The sequence below is a fragment of the Dreissena polymorpha genome, chromosome 6 (genome assembly GCF_020536995.1).
Source record: "Dreissena polymorpha isolate Duluth1 chromosome 6, UMN_Dpol_1.0, whole genome shotgun sequence".
NCBI classification, from domain to species: Eukaryota; Metazoa; Mollusca; class Bivalvia; order Myida; family Dreissenidae; genus Dreissena; species Dreissena polymorpha.
The window spans coordinates 86,185,359-86,210,034 of NC_068360.1; the positions used below are offsets into that span (position 1 = coordinate 86,185,359).

Sequence of the window (24,676 nt, forward strand, 5' to 3'; positions counted from 1 at the left end):
TGACTATGAATACACCCTGACGACACTGATACTATGTATGAAGTCCACAACCACATGGGGCAGAATTTAAAAAAATTTGTAATGGACCATTAACAAATTCTATATACATGTACCTGATAGTAGACTGGTATCAGAAAAAAGCTTTTGAATGTTGTTTTGCTAAATAAGTCAATATAAATCATGTGACTGCGGAGGATTGTGGATTCTGATACTAGGGGCATGCTTTGAATGTTTGTGTAGAAGAACACAATACGATGTACCAAATATTGAACCCTTGAAACTCAGTTTCAGAGTGATTCGTTTTCTTCAAGTTGTTATGCTTTTGAAGTGTTGGCCATCTTTTTATACACCAGGGGCATATTTAAACAAATACTATTGAACTACTCCACAATATCACATACAAAAATGTAACAAATGGTTTCAGAGAAAATTATCTGCAAATAGTGTTTATTAATTATTATGATAGATGAAATGCAATTGAAAAATGGGCACTCAAAATGTAATTTTAAATAACAATTAAGAATAAAATCATAGGCGTTTTGCTTGCGGTTTTAGTGAATGCACACAACATTCATCAGGGACTAAAATGTCACACCTGTCCCAGAGGCTCTGCCCAATTATTTATGAAACGAAATTTACAAGAAATTTTGTAATAACAGCTCCACATCCATTTCTAAGTGGACAGGGGAGGGATGCTTTAAGTCACTGGAGAACACCATCAACTATCAAGTGGTGTAGTGCGAAGTGAACAGGGGTTGGCAATGGGAATGGGTAAATAACAGAGCAGTTTTCATGCTGTTTTCTGTCATATTTGCACTTCTAATGATGTTTGATATGTAACTTATGATTGGACAGTGGCCAGAGGTTTAATTCTGAATACATTATGGCTGGCATTGTAACCTTTAAAGTTGAGAATTCGTTAAAAATGTTCCTTGTTAGAAATACAAAGGGAAGCAAGTCTTGGTATTCATTTGAATCACGATTTTCTTTCATGACTAAGTAAAAGTAGTATGTAACCTAAAGATTTATCTATTCAGCGAATGTTTATCTTAAAACACAATAAATGGAACTCAATTCAGAGACAAAAGTTGATGTTGTTGTTATAGGAGCTGGAATAAGTGGTTTGTTCCGTTTTTGGTTCATACATTTGTTCATAAGAAATGCAATATAATTGTTACTGTGAAGTGACATTTTCAGATATTAGTGTAAAGGTGATTTGCCATGAATTTTCGTGACTGGTAGGTCTGATTAAATGTGATCTGACTATTTGAGTATACGCACTGCAGAGTTTATAGTGTTTACAGCTCAGCACTCTAGCTATGCTGTAGGGTCGTATTGCACAATTTTAAGCCTTTAAAAGACAGAATTTACATTTCTGATACAGCAGTTGAGGAATTTTGTTGTACCAAAATGAAATAATTTCCTCAAATACTTACATGCACGTTTCTAACACCAGTTGCATTTTATTAAAATACATTTGCTTGTGTTTTTTTTGCTCAGTCCTTTTTGTACTTTTGTTTTGCAACATGTTTCCTCTTGTTCATTGCTGTCCCTTTTGTTGTGTATGCTATGAGGGGATGTGCAGAGCACAGGAACCATTACTCTTGCTCCTGCACACGAAATGAATATTTATTCGAACATGTTTTGTATGATCTGCAAATCTGGGCCGTAAATTCTGCAAGTCTGGGCCATATTGTCTGCAAATCTGGGCCGTATAGTCCGCTTATCAGGGCCGTATGGTCTGCTTATCTAGGCCGTATGGTCCCTAATTCATTAGAAAAAGTTATTTTTCTTTGTTTTGTTTGTTCTTAAATTGGTTTCTGCACAATGTCTCAAGAATGCTTTGACTGGGGATCATGAACATTATAATACTGGCTACTTCTGAGACAGCAAAGACATCAAATGATTTTGAGATCACCAGGTTAATTGTCAAGGATCATATCAGGATATTTGTTTCAGCCCTATTTGAAAACGCCTTGACCTGCAATCATGCAAATTACGGGTAGTATAGTGGTTACATGGGAGAAAAAGAAGGTGCATTTTGATTTTAGGTGACCAGGGCAAATGACAAAGTCACTTGAGCTTGTTTCAAGACATGGATTTCTTCAAAATATGTAGAGAATTCTTTGACCTCAAATATTTTTAGTTGTTATAAATGGTGGTGATTTTCGAGGAGTAATGATCCATACTGAATATAAAGTCAACAGGCTTAAGGTCAAGGTGGTAAGGGTATTGGATTGTAATGGGAAATTTGAATCCACACAACTTGAACATGCATAGAGCTTTCAAATGGATGGATCAATTAATGGATTTGAATTAAGACACCTATATTAAATTAGGTCAACTGGTTAAAGGTCAAGGGCACAGGGGCTTGTATCATTAAATTGGTTTCTGCACAAAATATAGAGAATTCTTATGATCATTAAAGTAAGTATGCAGATAAGGATGGCCCCTTATGATTGTCACATCCAAAGGTCAAGGTCACCGGAAAAACTGCTGCAAGTCAGGGGTCATGCATGTTTTACAAACATCTCTTGTTGTACTGACGTCCCGAATTGCCTATGTGTTATGATTTTGTGCCTTGGCAGGTCTTTGTGCTGCCAGACAGTTGGAGCGCCATGGTTATGATGTTCAGGTGGTGGAGGCTAGAGACAGGGTAGGAGGCAGGACCTACACTATTAATGTGAGTACAGCCATTGCTTACAATTCAAACTAACTTTAAACCAGGTCTGTGTACACAGTCAATTTTAGTCCATCTGTTTGTTACACTCTAGAACAGTTTTTTAGACATAAACAATGTGAGGACATCCGTTTTTTACATTCCAAGACAGTTAGATATATACATTACCAATGTGAGTACATCTGTTTGTTACACTCAAAACCAGTTATGTATACACAATAAATGTGAGTACATACGTTTGTTCCATTCTAAACCGGTTCAGTATACGCAATCAATGGTAAGAAATACACCATTATTGTGAGTACACATGTTTATTTCAATGAAGTCCGTCATGTCAGATAAGAATTCAAGGAATGTTTGAACAGTGCATTTTTTCTCACTTTATAAACAAAGAAAGCTGTAAAAAAGGATGGTTTACATGGCACAATATTGACTTTTTAATCCACATGTCCAATCACAATATCTGAAAATTCAAGTATAACTTAAGAGTTACATTAGGAGCTTTGTGGATAACGGCCCATGCCTGTATACTACAGGACCCTGAGTTTGGTGCAGTGGACCTAGGAGGTGCATATGTTGGTCCCACTCAGAACAGGATTTATCGGCTGGCCAAGGAGTTGGGACTCAAACTGTACAAAGTCAACTACAAACAGAAGACTGTCATGGACCTTAGGGTACTTACATAGGGGAACACACCTGTCCAGAGTTGATTGGTTATTGGCCGTTCACTAAAATGATGGAAAAGTTATATAAACAACTGCAACAAATTATGTTGGCAGTTACAGAAATGTAAAGCTAGTGCGAGTACATCAGCTTGAGCTTCAGACCTCATTACTTTAAGATAGCACAAAGAAACTTTATAGTTCAATCATTGATATGTGCAAAAAATGAGGTGTGTACAATTTTGTTACATTTTCAATTAAATTGTAAAATAAATATATAAATACTTCTCATGTAAGTAAGAACTATAATCTTATTGATGTACTTCATTTACAACTTTTTGATGCATGATACAAGGGCCACCAGATCACAAATAATGACTAATGTCAATGTCTTGTACCCTTTATGTGTATGTTCAAGGGCTGTTGGGGCAAGTTCATGGGGACCATACCACCATTCTGGAATCCCTGGAAGATACTCGACCTCAACCACTTTATTCGCACCTTTGACTTGATGGCTGATCAGGTACTGATGTTACATTTGGAATTTGTTTACAATCCGTACGATTTTTTAAAGACTGAAGTGTTACTGTGTAGGGGTGGTAAGGCAGACATTTTTCGATGCCTGGCTGTAGCCCTAACATACTGATCAGATACTTTGATTTGAGAAAGCTGTGATATAGTGATGGAATGCTGGATTAGGATTGGGATGGCCTTGTTTTAAATCCAGCCAAGACAACTGGAATTTTCTTTTTAAACTGAGGTTCTAATGAATATTTGTTAGATAGATAATTGAATTTACTGTGGCTGCATACTCAGCTGATAGGTTATAATAATCAGAGACGACACTTTCCACTTTAATATAAATTTTCCTTTAAAGAATGTCTTTTCTTGCGAAAATCAAGTTTAGACAGAAAGTGTTGTCCGTGATGCCGGGATGCGCTTTACACATATGCATTTAACGCAGTGTCCACAGAGCGAGTCTTAAATCAATATCAGAGTATAAAGTGAGCCTTGTTTTGTTCCAGGTCCCAGTGGAAGCGCCCTGGAAGGCCAAGAAGGCTCTCCAGTGGGACCGCATGACGGTGGAACAGTTTGTGGATGACACCGTCTGGACCAGGTATTCAGGGCTTGTGGAAAGTGCACAGATTTAGCAGTTAATGATTTAAAAAAATAGATTTATATGACTGGAGGCTGGCGTCAAGTTGGTTCTGATTGTAATGACGCTTTTTTAGAATATGTTTGTTGGTACAAAATACTATGTAAACACATTTGTTTGGCTTATGTGCAGCTAGTCTTAGCATAAAATATTTAGAGATAAAACTTTTTCAAGCCGAATGGCAAAAAAGGTAATATGTTTACCAAATATGTTTGAATACACAATATTTTCAGCTACAGAACTTCAGTTCTCTCTGTCTCATGCTTGAAACTTCTTGCAATATAACCCACCTCCTGAAATGCAATGTTTTCAGTAATTTTTTCTCAGTGATTAGAATAAATACCTGCCCCTGTCTGATTATGTTGCACCTGTATAATATTGTCTGTCGAAGAATAATAATCAAGCATTCCAATCCAGTGTGTACCTGGTATATGTAATTCGATAGACAAACATCTCAAACCACTGTGTATGCACTTTGATAGCCAAACATCTCAATCCACTGTGTGTATTTTGATGGCCAAACATCTCAATCCCCTATAAATGCACTTTGATAGCCAAACATCTCAATCCACTGTGTATGAACTTTGATAGCCAATCATCTCAATCCACTGTGTGTGCACTTTGATAGGCAAACATCTCAATCCACTGTATATGCACTTTGATAGCCAAACCTCTCAATCCACTGTGTGTGCACTTTGATAGCCAAACATCTCAATCCAATGTGTGTGCACTTTGATAGCCAAACATCTCAATCTACTGTTTATGCCCTTTGATAGTCAAACATCCCAATCTACTGTTAGTGCACTTTGATAGCTAAACATCTCAATCTACTGTGTGTACTTTGATAGCCAAACATCTCAATCCACTGTGTATGCACTTTGATTGCAGTTTAACCCAATCTTATGCACTGTGATTGATAACTTGTAGAGATAACTTCCGATTTGATTTTCAGATCAGTAAAGGAGCTTGCTGACATCTGTTTCCGCTCTATTTTCTGCGTAGAGTTGAGTGAGATATCGCTACTGTTTGCCCTCTGGTATGTGAAGAGTGGGGGAGGGGTAGCAAGGATTTCATCTGTCACCAATGGGGCACAGGTATGTTTAGAGAGGGGGAGAGGTGGCAATGATATCATCTGTAACCAATGGGGCACAGGTATGTGGAGAGTGGGGGAGGGGTGGCAAGGATTTCATCTGTCACCAATAGGGCACAGGTATGTGAAGAGTGGGGGAGGGTAGGCAAGGATTTCATCTGTCACCAATGGGGCACAGGTATGTGTGGTGACAGTAACAATGTTGGTTACTTGATTTCCTAAGTTTAGCTTAGATGAGCACAGCATGATCATGGTTAGATTTAGTGATTACCTTTTGTCCATTGTTCAGTGTGTGTCGTGCGGCATGTGTTGTCAATAGTTACCTTGTGGCCACAGTTATTTCCTGACCTTCATTAAACTTTGTCAGAACATTTGTCCCAATGATATCTTGATGGAGTTTGCAGCTTGGTCAGGTAGGGCAATGATTGGAAACATCTAGAAGACTATGGGATTTCTTGTGTTATCTTGTGGCTCTCTTTTTTATAACGTTATCACACATGACTTAAGTGTGTTGTGACAGTTTGATTCCAATTAACTTTATTTTATGACTTTGCACAATGGAATTGAAAACAAGTGAAACATGAAACAAACTCAACTTATTTATGACAGCTTTAATAAATGTCGTATTTGAATAAAACATAAACAATTTATAAAATATGTGTACAATATGTCGACAATAATATTGAGAGTACTGTGTTTTCCTTGAACTTTATTGCTTAATAGAATATATTGGATAAAAAGTTATTTCAAAGGTGGTATTAACCCTTTTAGTGCGGGAATCGAATTTTGAAGGCCTTTGCAAACAGTTTGGATCCAGATGAGACGCCACAGAACGTGGCGTCTCATCAGGATCCAAACTGTTGCTATTATGATAATATTCTTTGAAAAAAATCGAAGAAAATGCTAATTTTAGAAATTCAGCAGACGACATTTTAGCAGACGACAAATTTCCCAGCATGTAAAGGGTTAATATCTTTCGTCAGAAGTAAACTTTCATGTTGACTTAAATAGTTTGACAAATAATAAATACAGAAAATTGACAGATTTGTGGCAAAGGCAGATTACTTTATTGATAAGTACATATGTGCCTTCGCCTAAAACTGTATTTTTGTCCCCTACCGGTAAAACCCAAGGGGACTTATGGTTTGCGCTCTGTCAGTCTGTCCGTCAGTCTATCGGTCACACTTTTTTGGATCCTGCGATAACTTTAAAAGTTCTTCATATTTTTTCATGAAACTTAAAATATGGATAGATGGCAATATGGAGATTATGCACATCATTTCATTTTGTTCCTTCGTCAATAATTATGGTTGCTATGGCAAAAAAAAATAAATCTGACAATGGTGGAGTTTCACCGGTAGGGGACCGTATTGCTTGGCAATCTCTTGTTAGCTCGACTATTATATATGAAATATATATAGTGGAGCTATCCTACTCACCCCGGCGTCAGTGTTTCCGTTAGCGTGCAAATGTTAAAGTTTTCGTACTACCCCAATTATTTTCATTGTCCCTTGACATATTGCTTTCATATTTTACATACTTGTTTACCAACATGACCCCAACCTATAAACAAGAGCAGACAACTGTATAAAGCATTTTGTCATAATTATGGCCCCTTTTTCACTTAGAATATGCAGCAAATGTTAAAGTTTTTGTACTACCTCATTTATTTTCATTGTCCCTTGACATATTGCTTTCATATTTTGCATACTTGTTAACCAACATCACCTCAACCTATAAACAAGAGCAGACAACTCTATCAAGCATTTTGTCATAATTATTGCATATTATTGATAAACCTATGTTAAAGTTTGCTACTACCCCAAATATTTCCTATATCCTTTGACATATTGCTTTTACATGTTGCATACTTGTATAACAACATGACCCCAACCTATAAACAAGAGCAGACCACTGTATCAAGCATTTTTACATAATTATGGCCCCTTTTACACTTAGATAATTGAACATTTTGCTTAAATTGCCATAACTTCTTTATTTATGATCACATTTTATTATTACTTTGACAAAACAACACTTACCTGAATACCACAATGGATTCCACCCAAATAGTACCCCACGCTCCTACCCAGAATCACTCCCCCCCCCCCCAGCCCAACCTCCCCACACCCCACATTATACCCCCCTCTCACCCCCTTCCGCCCCCCCTACCCCCCCCCCCCCCCCCCCCCCAATTATTTTTTTTCCTTTTTTATTTTTGAAAGATCATCTAATAAATTATTGAGTATGAACAATTTCCCCATGATGGCTTACGTTATAATGTCAAGCACTCGAATAGTCGAGCGCGCTGTCCTCTGACAGCTCTTGTTTTTATTAATCCTTCCAATTTTAGTATTGTATTAAAGGCAATATAACAATCTACACTCTTAAATATACTTTGTAATATTACTGAAATAGTTCAAGAGATTTTTAGTAGCAAAACATTGAAAACAATCAGGTGAAGGCGAAAAGTATTGAAAGGTGCATATCTGCCCTTATGTACAACAATATTTTTTTGAATAAATATGACTTATTTAAGTATCATTTTAAAGGTAATATCAAAACCTTTCATTGGAAAAGAATTTTCTGATTTTAATATGTGTAAGCAAAACTTGGTAAGCTTAAGGCAGAGGCAGACTTTAAAAAAAGTACATATCTGCCTTTAGCAAAAACTTCAGTATTCTTGATTAATATTTTTTATTTACCATTTTAAAGGTATTATATAACTCTATAACCTGAAATAAACTTGATGATAATTATTACCTAAATAGGGATTAAGCTCAAGCCATTGTATGCCCTTTTCTTTTTAAATATGTGGGCTCCCCTTCAATTTTTATGTCCCCCACCACTATAGTGGGGGACATATTGTTTTTGCCCTGTCTGTTGGTTTGTGTGGTTGTTTGCGTCATACTTTAACATTTGCCATAACTTTTGCAATATTGAAGATAGCAACTTGATATTTGGCATGCATGTGTATCTCATAGAGATGCACATTTTGAGTGGTGAAAGGTCAAAGGTCATCCTTAAGGGTCAAAGGTCAAATATATAGCTTCAAAGCGGCGCAGAAGGGGACATAGTGTTTCTGACAAACACACATCTTGTTACTCTATGCACCTTTAAAATATGTCCCACACTTTTTAGCTCAACTATTATATATGAAATATATATAGTGGATCTATTCTACTCACCCCGTTCCCGTTAGAGTGCAAATGTTAAAGTTTGCGTACCACCCCAAATATTTCCTATGTCCCTTGACATATTGCTTTCATATTTTGCATACTTCTTAACCAACATGACCTCAATCTATAAACAAGAGCAGACAACTGTATCAAGCATTTTGTAAGAATTATGGCCCTTTTTTCACTTAGAACATGCAATTATTGATAAATCTATGTTAAAGTTTGATACCACCTCAAATATTTCCTATGTCCTTTGACATATTGCTTTCATATTTTGCATACTTCTTTACCAACATGACCCCAATGTATAAACAAGAGCAGACAACCGTATCAAGCATTTTGACAGAATTATGGCCCCTTTTCTACTTAGATAATTTAACATTTGGTTAAGTTTTGTGTTTTGGTCCATTTTACTCCTAAAGTATCATAGCTATTGCTTTTTAGACTTGGAAAACTCGCTAACTATCGTAAGGGGACTGTACAGGGCAAGTTGCATAACTCTGGTTGGCTTTTTAACGGAATTATGGCCCTTTTTTGTCTTTGTAACTTTGAATATTTGTTAAATTTTGTGTTTAGATCCACTTTACTTTAAAAGAATCAATGCTATTGCGTTCAAACTTCAAATACTTTCTTACTATCATGATGTTATTGTACCTGGCAAGTTGAATTTGACCTTGACCTTTGAATGACCTTGACTCTCAAGGTCAAATTAATAAATTCTGCTTAAATTGCCATAACTTCTTTATTTATGATCACATTTGAATCATACTTTGACATAACAACACTTACCTGACATACCACAATGGACTCCACCCAAACCATCCCCCACACCCCACCCCAGAACCCCCACCCCCCCCCCCAAAAAAAAACAAACAAACAACAAACAACAATAAAATAAAAAATAATTTCTTTTTTTTAAAATATCATCTATTAAATGACCACACATCCACATTATACCCCCCTCTCCATGATGGTTTACGTTATTATTATGTAACTGTCAAGCACTCGAATAGTCAAGCACACTGTCCTCTGACAGCTCTTGTTTGTCAATGTTCTCATAAATACCGACTAGCTTACCACACCCCAATTACAATTTTATATTGTAACATGCAGTTTTATTTTATAGTAACATTTTCGTTGGTGATAAGGATCAAACCTAATGGAAGAAGCTGAATGGAAGCTTAAATACTACTCATGTAGTTCGAGATTATGAATATTTATCAATAGACATAGATACAATATATAAGTATGTTTAATGATTTTCATTGATAATTAGGAAAATGCTCATAATTTATATTATTGCAATTGGGTTTCAGTTAAGCTGTTAAGTTCTAATGCCTGCATGTCCAACTCTACATATAGTGTGTGAGATTTTAATTCCCAATGTCCCAGGTTTATATTTTGAATGCCAGGATGTAAATTTGTAATGTAATGTGTAATGTACTTTACAATACTTCAAATATTAAAGTTTTGACTGTCCTATATTTTATTTAATCACAATTTTAATCCATTTATGCCTAGCGTCTAGAAAAAAGGCCTTTGCAAACAGCGTAGACCCTGATGAGACACCGCATGATGGGGCGTCTCATTAGGGTCTGTGCTGTTTGCTTTAAGGAATTTCCGTAAGAAATATTCTAAATATAGAAATAAATATAATAGACATCCCTAATTTTGGAAATAAATTGATCCACTTTAGAAGGATGGGAGAGTTCATTAGGCATAAATGGGTTAAAAAGTACAAACATCTGGTTCAGGAGCGAAAGATTTCTGGCGGCTCACAGCAGATATCAGACGGTTTGGCCAAACAGTTGAAGCGTGAAGTCAGGTTGTCTTCTCCTGTTGTCAAGGTTACACACAGAGATGATGTAACCACTGTAACAGACACCCATGGTCATGTTTACAGGGTAGGTGGAGATCGCTGTGTTATATACAAAAAATTGAAAGTGTAAATAAAATAAGTTTTTGATTGAGTTTGTTTGTGTCCTAAATGAATATAATATGCCTTTTATTCGTTGCAAAAAGGAGTGCCATCATCTAAAATGAGTCATGAGAAACAGTCTGCACAGGCTAATCTTTGTCAGGGATGACGCTGTCTGCTTTAAGATGATTTTTGTGTAGGAAAGACTTTTTGTAAAAGAAAAGTTTCATAAAAGCAGAAAGTGTTGTCCTTGATTGGCCTGTGTACACTGCACACTTCAAAATAATAAGTGCTTTTTGTCTTTTAAGTTAGAATTGACCAATTGTGGGGAAAGTTTTGATATAGTCAGACTGCATTGGCACTAGCTTGGGATTGAAATTTGATTATTAATGAATCATCTTGGAGAGCATCCGATTTTGTTTTATTATTTCATTTAGCAAAGATGATGAAAACAAAAATCTTTAATGCATTTCAAATAAGGGTGCCAAGAAGGCCCTAGATCGCTCACCTGTCTAAAGTGGCATGGCCAGTTTTTAGTCTATGGGCAAGACTTAAACTATCTTTATTGACGACCGCAATCTGATGTCCAAATACGAAGTATCAAATCTGTCTGCTATGTGACTTCATAAAGTATTGTTTTGAGTTACTATGCTATATAAGTCAATATAGAACATTTTACCTTCAGACTCCCAAAGGCAGGGCCAATTTTAACCCTTTTCCGCTCAGAATCAAAGTGAAAATGGCTATGTGCAAACAGCATAAAACCAAAACAGCCTGCGAGTAACTTACATTCTGTTCAGGTTTATGCTGTTTGCTGCTAATCAGTATCAAAGGGTTGGAAATGAAGCCTTTAAAACATGAATTTAGTAAAAAAAGGTCTTTAATTAAATTTCAGAGAAGATTTTTACAATTTCACTTTATAAGTATATATAACCCTTTACCACTTAGATATGTACTTTGACACATTTGTAGTCCCATAGAAAATTACATTAAATTAAATACCTTTCTTACTACCGGTTAATTGAAGTTTTAAAGGCTTCATTTCTTACCCTTAGTTACGTAGGGCAGCAAACAGCATAAATCTGAACAGACACATTTGCTCTTAACACTGACACAGATTTGTATTTAGCATTTATGTGGTCGTCAATGCCCTACATTTATAAAAACGGAAAGTGCGCAGTAACAGTCTTGTGTTGATTTTATAAGTTGTTTTCTTTTGTAAACATGTCGACGAAAATAAGTGATTAAAAGAGGAAAAATCACATGGTCACTTTATATAATCTATCCAACCTTTACAACAACGGAACCATGTGTAGCACTGGGGTTGACAAAAAAAACGTACAGACATACAAAGATAAAACATTATGTGATTCTTGTTGTTTGTGAGCTATGGGATTCTTTATAGATTGAGTCATGTTAATTGGAATAAATATGTGGTTAATTCTGATCCGCATGCCTCTGCCAGTACATTAACTCATGTTTGATAAGGGCGAATTGCGTTCACCTTAAGGGCTAATTGAGTTGTAATTTATTTTTTACTGTAATACCTATACAATAGAGCAAACCGCTGAAAATTACCTTTCATTATTATAGAATTAGGTTATGTTTTCAATATAAAGTTATTTGTGATTGCTGTGGACCATTTCTGACCAAAATGCAGATGGTATAGAGATATTTGATAATTGAAAATTCTGAATTTTCCTTCACCAGTAGTTATTAATACTGTAATTCATCGTGAGAATATATTTGATAACATTTTATTTCAAAATCTTATTTATTTTGAGTATGAAGGGTTAAGTGTTCGTTATAAAGTCACAAGTCATGCTAAACAAAACTAATCTGTGAAAACTACAAAGATAAAAATATGCGACTCAAGGGCAAAATCTACTCAAGGGTGAGTTACCCTATATTACATTTATTATGCATTTGGACCAAAATATATTAACGAGAAAATCTTTGCCATTTAGTAAACAACACCTGATGATAAATTAAAAAATACACTGTTAACAGGCAAACAGACAATAAGTTTTGCAAAAGGAAACCCATACCTTATCAGTCAGTAGTCATCCTTCCAATATATTTTTCAGTGCAAGTACGTGGTGAGTGCAGTACCCGCCCCATTGCTGAACCGTGTTGAGTTTGACCCCCCGTTGTCTGGGAGACGCATGCAGCTCATGCAACGCATGCCCATGGGCTCGATTATCAAGACTGTCATGTACTATAAGACACCATTCTGGAGAAATTACAGTAGGTGAAGGTTTGATATTTATCCCTCTGTAATCCCGATAATCCATTTGTTTTGTATACCAATATAAGTTACCGCGCAACATATGTTTCTAGTACATTTACAATATTTGTGTAATAAGTTGTTATGCTTTTTATTCCAAATGAAAAAGTTAAGAAGTAATTCCACAAAAATATTGATTATTGTTTGTATGTGCATATCTTACTAGTAAAACACTGGGATAAAGTCACTTAAAAAGAGTGTATGAAGTGAAATGATCAGCATAATATGAAAATACTGTTGAACACCACAAAACGGAAACACTTCCGACAAACATTGTCTCCTTCTGGAAAACTAGTTGTTGTTAGGGTTTTCATTTATTATTATCTCCTTTATTTTTATGCTCCCCCCCAAAAAAATTGGGGGGGAGCATATAGTCGCCGCTTCGTCTGTCCGTGTGTCCATCCGTCCGTCCGTGCAAAATTTTTGTCCGGGCTATTTCTCAGCAACTAATGACCGGAATTCAATTAAACTTTATGGGAAGCTTCACTACCAAAAGTAGATGTGCATATTATCAGGGGGTTCTGGTCGGATGATTTTTCACAAAGTTATGGCCCTTTGAAATTTCCATTAACTGTACATATAGTGCAATTCTTGTCCAGGCTATTTCTCAGCAACTTTTGACTGGAATTCAATTAAACTTTATGGGAAGCTTCACTACCAAAAGTAGATGTGCATATTATCAGGGGGTTCTGGTCGGATGATTTTTCACAGAGTTATAGCCCTTTGAAATTTTCCATTAACTGTACATATAGTGCAATTCTTGTCCGGGCTATTTCTCAGCAACTAATGACCGGAATTCAATGAAACTTTATGGGAAGCTTCACTACCAAAAGGAGATGTGCATATTATCAGCCGGTTATGGTCGGATGATTTTTCCCAGAGTTATGGCCCTTTGAAATTTTCCATTGTACATATAATGCAATTCTTGTCCGAGCTATTTCTCAGCAATTTATCATGGGAATTCAATGAAACTTTATGGGAAGCTTCAATACCAACAGGAGATGTGCATATTATCAGCCGGTTATGGTCGGATGATTTTGCACAGAGTTATGGCCCTTTGAAATTTTCTATAAACTGTATATATAGTGCAATTCTTGTCCAGGCTATTCCTTACCAACTACTGACTGGACTTCAATGAAGCTTTATGGGAAGCTTAACTACCTTGAGGAGATGCGCATGTTATTAGTGGGTTCTTGTTAGATGAGTTATGGCCCTTTGAAATTTTTAAGTTGCTAAACCATCCATTGTATTATTTTGTCCAAAGTTATGCCCCTCAAGACGTTTCCTTTAATCTGAATATATAGTGCAATATTGTGACAAAAAAAAACTTTGGGGAGCATCACCTGTCTCCGACGGTTTCTTGTTTCAATAAGGTTAAAGAGTCTTTTACCATTAGCCTTGTTCTGGGACTGGGCTAAATGCGTGTACGTAAAGTGTCATCTCAGATTAGCCTGTGTAGTGTTCACTGGCTAATCAGGGACTTTCTGCTTGGACAGGATTTTCGCTCCTTTAAACGAAATATTCTATAAAAACGAAAACTGTCGTCTCTGATTAGCCTGTGCAGTCTAATCTGGGACTACACTTCACACATGCATTAAGCCCAGTTTTCCCAGAAGCTCCCGTGATTCCAGATCTCAATGGAAGTATGATGTCCTCACAGGGCGTGTGTGTCTACTGCCTTGACGACACCAAGCCTGATGGTGAGCACCCAGCCATTATGGGCTTTGTGGTGGCCCAGCATGCTCGTGATATGGCCTTGGCAACACCACTTGTGAGGTAACCAGAGGAACTTCATTGTCATCAGATTCACAACACCATGGGTTGAAAAGAGTACTAGGAAAAGTGTTTAGTATAAAGAAGATAATCTTGTATGGTTTAAACACTAAGTTTCTGGGATGGTACATGGCAGATCCAACAGATTCTGATTCATTATTTTATTATGTCCAATACATTGACAGTTGCTTGTGTGCCCAGTTTTTAGTTAGACTATTCACTGCATTGCCCAAGCTATACTACTCGCCCAATTATTTCCCGTTTGTAACAAGAAAATTGGTTATGGTAAACATCTTCATATCACAGATACTAACACAGGTATTTAATTGAAACTTCACACATGTGTTCAGGTGGTAAATGACCCAGTGTCATAACTCTGACCTGCAATTGTGCAGAATTATGCCCCTTTTTGTACTGAGGAATCAGGATAAGACAAACATGCAACACTGTTTGAACTATAGGTACTTAATTGAAACATCACACATGTGTTTTGATCATAAATGAGATCACTGATCTGCAATTTATATTTATAAATAAAATATTATTTACCAAAGCAATGTTTACATGTTTAAAAACATTTTCATGTAGAGAGATTTAAGGACAAACTAATGGATCACTTAAGGAATTAGACAATTTATGACATTTATTTGAGTTTTATCAATATTTAACACATATCTTTAAACATGTCTTCTGTCTATGTATTCAGGAAGGAGGCACTATGTGCCCTGTACACCCGTGTGTTTGCCTGCGAGGACTTCCTACACCCTGTGGGCTACCGAGAGTACAACTGGATGGACGACCAGTACTCAGGGGGATGTTACACCTCCGTCTTACCTCCCACTGTACTCACATCCTTCACCAGGTACTGGAGTCTGATGTCTTTAACTTATATATGAGCTTTGCTTTGGGAAAATGGGGCTTAATGCATGTTGTAAGTGTCCTCTCAGATTAGCCTGTGCATTTTTTACAAATGCACGATGCCCTGTTTTCTCAAGGCGAGGCCTATATATGCAAATTTGCGCATACATTGAAAAGGAATTTCCAAACTCATTTCCATCCAGAAGTCTACGCTATATCAGCAATAATTTTAATTTTATTAATTCCATTCCACCATTGGTGGGTACTTTTGGTTTCCCCTCTGTGCATCTGTCTGCAAAATTGGATCCTTAGATTTCTCAAAAAGTATTGAAGATAATTGGATGAAACTTGGTGTACCTTTATAGAGTTGTGCCGTGCTCTGTGAAAAGTGGGTTTAATGCATATGCGAAGTGTCCTCCCAGATTAGCCTGTGCAGTCTGCACCGGCTAATCAGTGACGACACTTTCTGCCTAAACTGGATTTTTGCTAAGAAGAGACTTTCTTCAAACAAAAAATATTATAAAAGCAAAAAGTATCGTTCCTGATTAGCCTGTGTGGACTGCACAGGCTAATCTGGGACGACACTTTACGCACATGCATTAAACCCCTTTTTTACAGAGCAGGGCCCAGAGGGCAATTTGAATTTAGGGCAATGTAATTAGAGGCAGAAGGCCAGATAAGATGCATATTTGCGTAAAATACGCATGAAAAAAAGAAAATATGCATGACTTAAAGTTTTGTTGAGTAAAAAAACTTCTGGCTAAATAAGGATTACGCATCTTGTGCAATTTCAATGCGTATTAGCCGTTTATACATGCATATAAATTCATGTAAACATGACTGTTTCCCGTCATTGTGTCCATACCGGTAAAAATGTACATGTAGTGACATCACCATCCATGTATAGAATGTGGTTCCCGACCTAATTTACTTCTCAGTCAGAACGGTATCATTTTATTTTTGCCCACGATAAAGGCCGATGTTGACACAACAGGCTCCACGCTGCATTGTTGAGAATCGATATACGCTTATGGTGAAAACATTTGACATCACATTCGAAGAAACCCGAATCGCCCAACTTCAAGCATATAATTTTTGCTAACAGTTCATCTCTTGTTTGGCACTATGGAAAAACCTTTGCCCTTCAAGTACTTTTTAAATGGCAGCCGAAATACACATATAATAAACAAGTTTTGTGGGCCAAGCTTTGAAGATTTTGATTGTGGCTGTACAGTGTGTGCTAACCAGTGGCTTGCCAAATCAAGACCGAAAAAGAGATTGCTAGCTGCTTATAAGCCAAGGGCAAAAAACAACAACAGAAAAACTGTTAAATAAAACAAAAGTCATTGCTTTATTGTGTACAAGACTGCTTGTTATAGCGAGTTTACACTACATGTATAATTAATTATTAATTCTGATCCTTTGAACATATTACTCCTTAAAATTATCGGATTTTGATTTTTACTCATCAATTAAAAATTTTATGAGTGAAATACCCCTTGGCTGAAAAAATTATCTGGAGCTCTGATTAGAGGTGAATATGAGGATTATATGCAACCTTTTTTCAGCAGCAGTAGGTCATGTCACTGTTATTTAAAATTACTATTGTTCATGTACAATAATATTAAAAAGACTCAAAATGCACATGGGCTATGATCATGAAAATATAAAACCTCAGCTCTTGCAGTTCCAAGGATGATTTTGTACGTTATTTACTATATAGTCATTATAAGTCATGTGACCTTTGGGGAGTGGCCAGTTTTGACCCCAGGATTAAATGCTCATGAAACTTGGTATACCAATAGGACTGTAGGTCTACCACATGTCTTCACTGTCATTACCTTCCTTTGTTCATCCGATAGTCTGTCTGTTTGTCTGTGTGAACTGAAATAACTAGAAAAGGACAATTATCACAAAACTTGTTTTTTTATTTAACATCATGGCCAGGATTATGTTTCTAAAAATAGAATTGCAGTAAACCCAGAAGAACATAACATGACCTTTCGAACATTGAAGAAACAATCAGAAGTTGATGTGCATAATTATTTCACCAGATGTGAAATGTCTGATGAATAAATAAAAAGTGTTGTGAGAAAATGGACATTGGATTTAAATCCGAGACATTACTGTGCTCGAATAAAGGGCAATATAACGGTGGACCTGTATTCCTTGTAATCCTGGGACAACCTTGTTGTTTTAAGGTATGACTAATATGTATAGAGGAATTCAGGTATCACTAACACGGACGCTGCAAATGTAATTGTTGTGTTGCAGTTGCCTGAGTGAGCCGTGTGGCTGCCTGTATTTTGCGGGCACAGAGACTGCTACACAGTGGGCGGGATACATGGACGGGGCTGTACAGGCGGGGGAAAGGGCTGCAAACCAGGTATAGGGGCCACACAGGTGGCGGAAAGGGCTGCAAACCAGGTATAGGGGACGTACAGGCAGGGGGAAAGGCTGCAAACCAGGTGTGTGATAGGGACTGTACAGGCAGGGGAAAAGGGCTGCAAACCAGGTGTTTGATAGGGACTGTACAGGCAGGGAAAGGGCTTCAAACCAGGTGTGTGACAGGGGCTGTACAAGCAGGGAAAAGGGCTGCAACCCAGGTGTGTGATAGGGGCCATACAGGCAGGGAAAGTGCTGCAAACCAGGTGTGTGAGAGGGGCCATACAGGCAGGGGAAAGGGCTGCAAACCAGGTTTGTGATAGGGGCCATACAGGCAGGGGAAAGGGCTGCAAACCAGGTATAGGGGACGTACAGGCAGGGGGAAAGGGCTGCAAACCAGTTGTGTGATAGGGGCTGTACAGGCAGGGAAAGGGCTGCAAACCAGGTGTGTGACAGGGGCCGTGCAAGCAGGGAAAAGGGCTGCAAACCAGGTGCGTGAAAGGGCCATACAGGCAGGGGAAAGGGCTGCAAACCAGGTGTGTGATAGGGGCCGTACAGGTAGGGGAAAGGGCTGCAAACCAGGTGCGTGATAGGGGCCGTACAGGCAGGGGAAAGGACTGCAAACCAGGTGTGTGATAGGGGCCATACAGGCAGGGAAAAGTGCTGCAAACCAGATGTGTGATAGGGGCCGTACAGGCAGGGGAAAGGGCTGCAAACCAGGTGTGTGATAGGGGCCGTACAGGCAGGGGAAAGGGCTGCAAACCAGGTGCGTGATAGGGGCCGTACAGGCAGGGGAAAGGGCTGCAAACCAGGTGTGTGATAGGGGCCATACAGGCAGGGAAAAGGGCTGCAAACCAGGTGTGTGATAGGGGCCGTACAGGCAGGGGAAAGGGCTGCAAACCAGGTGTGTGATAGGGGCCATACAGGCAGGGGAAAGGGCTGCAAACCAGGTGTGTGATAGGGGCCATACAGGCAGGGAAAAGTGCTGCAAACCAGGTGTGTGATAGGGGCCGTACAGGCAGGGGAAAGGGCTGCAAACCAGGTGTGTGATAGGGGCCGTACAGGCAGGGGAAAGGGCTGCAAACCAGGTGTGTGATAGGGGCCATACAGGCAGGGAAAAGGGCTGCAAACCAGGTGTGTGATAGGGGCCGTACAGGCAGGGGAAAGTGCTGCAAACCAGGTGTGTGATAGGGGCCGTACAGGCAGGGGAAAGGGCTGCAAACTAGGTGTGTGATAGGGGCCGTACAGGAAGGGGAAATGGCTGCAAACCAGGTGCGTGATTGGGGCTGCACAGGCAGGGGAAAGGGCTGCAAACTAGGTGTGTGATAGGGGTCGTACAGGCAGAGAAAAGGGCTTCAAACCAGGTGTGTGATAGGGGCCATACAGGCGGGGGAAAGGGCTGCAAACCAGGTGTGTGATAGGGGCCATACAGGCGGGGGAAAGGGCTGCAAACCAGGTGTGTGATAGGGAATTTGCAGGCGGGGTGAAAGGGTTGCAAACCAGGTGTGGTATTTTAATTTTGGTTACAAATATTTATTTTAGCTTGATTTTATCAAAAGCCTTAGGCTTAAATGATGTTTTCCAAAATATTTTGATGCACCAAGTTATTAACCCAAGCCAATAAAAACATGTGCTCTTATTTTCATTTGAATCCTTCCTATCACAGGCCTTTTATAAGGGCCTTAAAGAAAAGTGGTACCCCTGTGCCTGAATTTGCAAAGTCAGGAGTACCCCTGTGCCTGAATTTGCCAAGTCAGGAGAAACCCTGTGCCTGAATTTGCCAAGTCAGGAGTACCCCTGTGCCTGAATTTGCCAAGTCAGGAGAAACCCTGTGCCTGAATTTGCCAAGTCAGGAGTACCCCTGTGCCTGAATTTGCCAAGTCGGGAGAAACCCTCTGCCTGAATTTGCCAAGTCAGGAGAAACCCTGTGCCTGACTGCCAAGTCAGGAGAAACCTTGTGCCTGAATTTGCCAAGTCAGCAGAAACCCTGTGCCTGAATTTGCCAAGTCAGGATAAACCCTGTGCCTGAATTTGCTAAGTCAGGAGTACCGCTGTGCCTTAAAGGGACCTTTTAACAGATTTTGGCAGATATTGAAGTTTGTCATTAAATGCTTTATATTGATAAATTTAAACATTGGATCTAAAAAGCTCCAGTAAAAAAACACAAGTTTGTCATTAAATGCTTTATATTGATAAATTTAAACATTGGATCTAAAAAGCTCCAGTAAAAAACAAAAATAAAATTAAAGAAAGAAAAAAAGTAACCCTTAACTAGGCTCCAACCACTGACCCCTGGAGAAACAGTCTAATGCTTAGACCACTCCGCCATCCATGCTCATACAATTAGTGACATATTTTATACTTTATATAAGCATTCCTCGTAGTGTCAAAAATATAACAACAACAACAGAACTCTCCAAATTATTCAATCGTTTCGCGTTGCAACGTTTTATAATTTCCAGGTTTTTAAATCGTCAAAAGATGCATATAATGGATATTTTAGAGCATGGTAAATGTTCAGTATTACGGTTTCCTCACACATATAACAACAACGGAAATTTGCGAATCTGAAACCACTTTGGTTAATTTTGTTAATCTACCAAAACGTGAAAAGGTCCCTTTAATTTGCCAAATCAGGAATACCCCTGTGCCTTAATTTCCCAAGTCAGGAGTACCCATGTGCCTTAATTTGCAAAGTCAGGAGTAACCCTGTGCCATAATTTGCCAAGTCATAGGTACCCCTGTGCCTTAATTATGCCCCCCTTCGAAGAAGAGTGGGTATAATGTTTTGCACATGTTGGTCTGTCCGTCGGTCGGTCCGTCCACCAAATGGATTCCGGATGATAACTCAAGAATGCTTAGGCCTGGGATCAGGAAAGTTCATAGGTACATTGATCATGACTGGCAGTTGACCCCTATATATTTTCAGGTCACTAGGTCAAGGTCACAGTGACTCGAAAAAGTAAAATGGTTTCCGGATGATAACTCAATAATGCTTAGGCCTAGGATCATGAAACTTCATGGGTACATTGAGGATGACTGGCAGATGACCCTTATTGATTTTCAGGTCACTAGGTCAAAGTGACCTGAAGCAGTAAAATGGTTTCTAACGTATTCACACAATGGCTGCCACTTATACAACTGACAGCTCTTTTTGGGGGCATGCATGTTTTACAAACAGCCCTTGTTTTCACTTATTTTCTGTGTGTGCTTGTTGTAGATATTGATATAGGACACATTACATTAAATAAATCTAATTCACTGTCACCTGTGGGTATACAGCCTTGTCCTTTAACACAACCATGGAAAAATGCCTGCTGTCCCCATGAACTTGTACTTTTTCCTATTCAGATACTCTGTAAGGATGGCAAAATCTCCCAGGACGACATAGACAAAGACGAGCCAGAGTCTGAAGATTTCCCTGCGGCCCCAATTCCATTCAGCTATCTCGAGTACTACCTACCGAGTCCCTCCGCACTGCTACGCTGTGCTGTCATTAGTCTAGTTGGGTTCACGGCCTGCAGTGTATATGTGTTTATGTTCAGTTGGAAGGGGGCACTGTTTTGGCGATGGGTTCGGTGGCGATATGAGGTGGACGACACGACCATGTTCAACTTGATGCAGAAAATGGATGTGCGGAAAAAATGGAATTTCTTAAAAAAGGTTAAGCCAAAAAATGGTAGCAATAACTCCATTTTAATGGAGAACGGATTATAAAGGTTGTCAAAAGAAGAATTACAAGCGAAACAGTATTAGATTATTGAACAAAAATGTATACAGTCTACTGCAGATGGCTCAAATTTGCTTTTCTTAACCCTTTGTGTGCTGGGTAATTTGTCGTCTGCTAAAATGTCGTCTGCTGAATTTGTAAAATAAGCTTTTTCTTCAATTTTTTTTCAAAGAATACTATCAGAATAGCAAACAGTTTGGATCCAGATGAGACGCCACGTTCTGTGGTGTCTCATCTGGATCCAAACTGTTTGCAAAGGCCTTTAAAATTCAGCTCCAGCGCTTTAAGGGTTAAAAGTTGGTGCGTTTGGTTTGCTTGAACTCTACACACAAATGATTACTCTAAAATGTTGAAATCATGTGATTACTGCACACTTACTGTTCAGAAACAAACAAACTACATTTTAGTTGACTCAAAGTTTTCAGGGCTCTAAGTTTTTGCCTGTTGAACTTGATACACAAAATCTGAAAATATTGTTTTTAAGATGTATTGATGGTGAAATCAATTTTAAAGCATTTGAATGATAGATGAGAGAGATGCTCAGGTGCTGGCTTGTGATCACATTTAATCATATGTGTCTTGTTCTGAGAAAAAGGGGCATAATGCATGTAAGTAGTGTCGTCCCAGATTAGCCTGTGCAGTCCGCACAGGCTAATCAGGGACGACACTTTCCGCCTAAACTTGATTTTCGGCAAGGAGGGACTTCCTTGAAACTAAAAATACCATAAAAGCGGAAAGTTTGGTCCCTGATAAGCTCGTGCGGACTGCACAGGCTAATCTGGGACGACTTTTTACGCACATGCATTAAGCCCAATTTTCTCAGAACAGGACACAAAAATGGGTTTTCGTTCATGTGGGTAAAGTATTGTTCCAGATAAGTGTGTACAGTCCTCACAGGCTGATCAGGTAAAGTATTGTTCCAGATAAGTGTGTACAGTCCTCACAGGCTGATCAGGTAAAGTATTGATCCAGATAAGCGTGTACAGTCCTCACAGGCTGATCAGGTAAAGTATTGTTCCAGATAAGTGTGTACAGTCCTCACAGGCTGATCAGGTAAAGTATTGATCCAGATAAGCGTGTACAGTCCTCACAGGCTGATCAGGTAAAGTATTGTTCCAGATAAGCGTGTACAGTCCTCACAGGCTGATCAGGTAAAGTATTGTTCCAGATAAGTGTGTACAGTCCTCACAGGCTGATCAGGTAAAGTATTGATCCAGATAAGTGTGTACAGTCCTCACAGGCTGATCAGGTAAAGTATTGATCCAGATAAGCGTGTACAGTCCTCACAGGCTGATCAGGTAAAGTATTGTTCCAGATAAGTGTGTACAGTCCTCACAGGCTGATCAGGTAAAGTATTGATCCAGATAAGTGTGTACAGTCCTCACAGGCTGATCAGGTAAAGTATTGATCCAGATAAGTGTGTACAGTCCTCACAGGCTGATCAGGTAAAGTATTGTTCCAGATAAGCGTGTACAGTCCTCACAGGCTGATCAGGTAAAGTATTGATCCAGATAAGTGTGTACAGTCCTCACAGGCTGATCAGGTAAAGTATTGATCCAGATAAGTGTGTACAGTCCTCACAGGCTGATCAGCAAAGTATTGATCCAGATAAGCGTGTACAGTCCTCACAGGCTGATCAGGTAAAGTATTGATCCAGATAAGCGTGTACAGTCCTCACAGGCTGATCAGGTAAAGTATTGTTCCAGATAAGTGTGTACAGTCCTCACAGGCTGATCAGGTAAAGTATTGATCCAGATAAGTGTGTACAGTCCTCACAGGCTGATCAGGTAAAGTATTGTTCCAGATAAGCGTGTACAGTCCTCACAGGCTGATCAGGTAAAGTATTGATCCAGATAAGCGTGTACAGTCCTCACAGGCTGATCAGGTAAAGTATTGATCCAGATAAGTGTGTACAGTCCTCACAGACTGATCAGGTAAAGTATTGTTCCAGATAAGTGTGTACAGTCCTCACAGGCTGATCAGGGACATCATTTTCGGCTTTAAAGCATTTTTTTTAATTAGGTCTTTTCTAAACAAAAATTCAGTCTAGGCGCGAGTGTTGTCCCTGACTTGATCAGTCTGTGCTAACTGGAACAACGCTCTACCCACATTCATGAAACCTAGTTTTCCCTCACTGCGCCTCATTAAATTAATGGAGTAATCCTTGCAAGTAAGGGGATCGAAGCCTCACTTTCTTCATAATCCAATCTGGCAAACCAGGCAATCCATGTTAAGGATTAGTTTTTATAAACAATTAATGTTGATATCCAAACTTTAATCGTAAACTTTAGTATTAAGTTTAGGAAATTACAGTTATATTTAACTTTGGAGAAAGAATTTTCGTTAAATAGTCCAGATAAAAATGTGTATGATTAATTTACTTCACTGTGATAACATTTAAATATAACCAGTAATTTGTTCAAAGTGCCTTTCCTCATCTATGCATTTAAATGCTGTAAATACTATTATGCAGTGAATGTTATCAAAAAATGTTTGATTTTGTTATCTTTAAATGTATTTTTTAACACATGGTACCAGAATTAAATTGTTTTCAAAAAGCTAGCTTTGTTTGCATTCATAACAGTCCACCTCATCCGTCTTTAATACATTCAGTTTCCTAAGCACCCATGGATATTGTGCAGATGACTGGAACCAGTTTAGGCAGAATTGTGGCCCTTTGGTTTTCAACTCTGAAATATTTTGTCCAAAAATATTGCGTTTTCAATTCTTCTTTGACTACTTCATCATCATTTTCCTCATCAACACCACAATCATCTTCATCATTATCAAAACCATCATCACCACCATATTACAAAATCATCATCATCATAATCAATGGTTGCTTTAGATAACCATGTATGTTTTTGCTCATTAGATCTGCCATACACTTGTCTTGCTGTTAACTTACATAGATCAATCATGAATAGTAGTTACTGCTAGGATTCGTATTACTTTATT

The 24,676-nt window shown here is 38.5% G+C and overlaps 1 protein-coding gene across 50 annotated transcripts; it reads left to right on the plus strand.

Annotated features, from left to right (window-relative positions):
* Positions 1-1,057: 1,057 nt before the first annotated feature.
* LOC127836326 (amine oxidase [flavin-containing] B-like) lies at positions 1,058-24,277 on the plus strand. Of its 50 annotated transcripts, none has more exons than XM_052362868.1 (16): positions 1,058-1,121; positions 2,589-2,683; positions 3,217-3,354; positions 3,761-3,865; positions 4,368-4,459; positions 5,451-5,592; positions 10,522-10,671; positions 12,773-12,932; positions 14,604-14,748; positions 15,452-15,607; positions 17,878-17,989; positions 21,340-22,673; positions 22,723-23,261; positions 23,359-23,407; positions 23,457-23,505; positions 23,604-24,277. In XM_052362868.1, the coding sequence occupies exons 1-12, from the start codon at positions 1,064-1,066 to the stop codon at positions 21,703-21,705; spliced, it is 1,719 nt and encodes a 572-aa protein (XP_052218828.1). In that variant the 5' UTR covers positions 1,058-1,063; the 3' UTR covers positions 21,706-22,673; positions 22,723-23,261; positions 23,359-23,407; positions 23,457-23,505; positions 23,604-24,277. The 50 variants fall into 50 exon arrangements, with proteins under 50 accessions (XP_052218828.1, XP_052218819.1, XP_052218827.1 ...); XM_052362859.1 differs by having other exon boundaries at positions 22,723-23,163; positions 23,213-23,261; positions 23,457-24,277; XM_052362867.1 differs by lacking the exon at positions 23,457-23,505 and having other exon boundaries at positions 22,723-23,163; positions 23,213-23,261; positions 23,555-24,277.
* Positions 24,278-24,676: the final 399 nt, after the last annotated feature.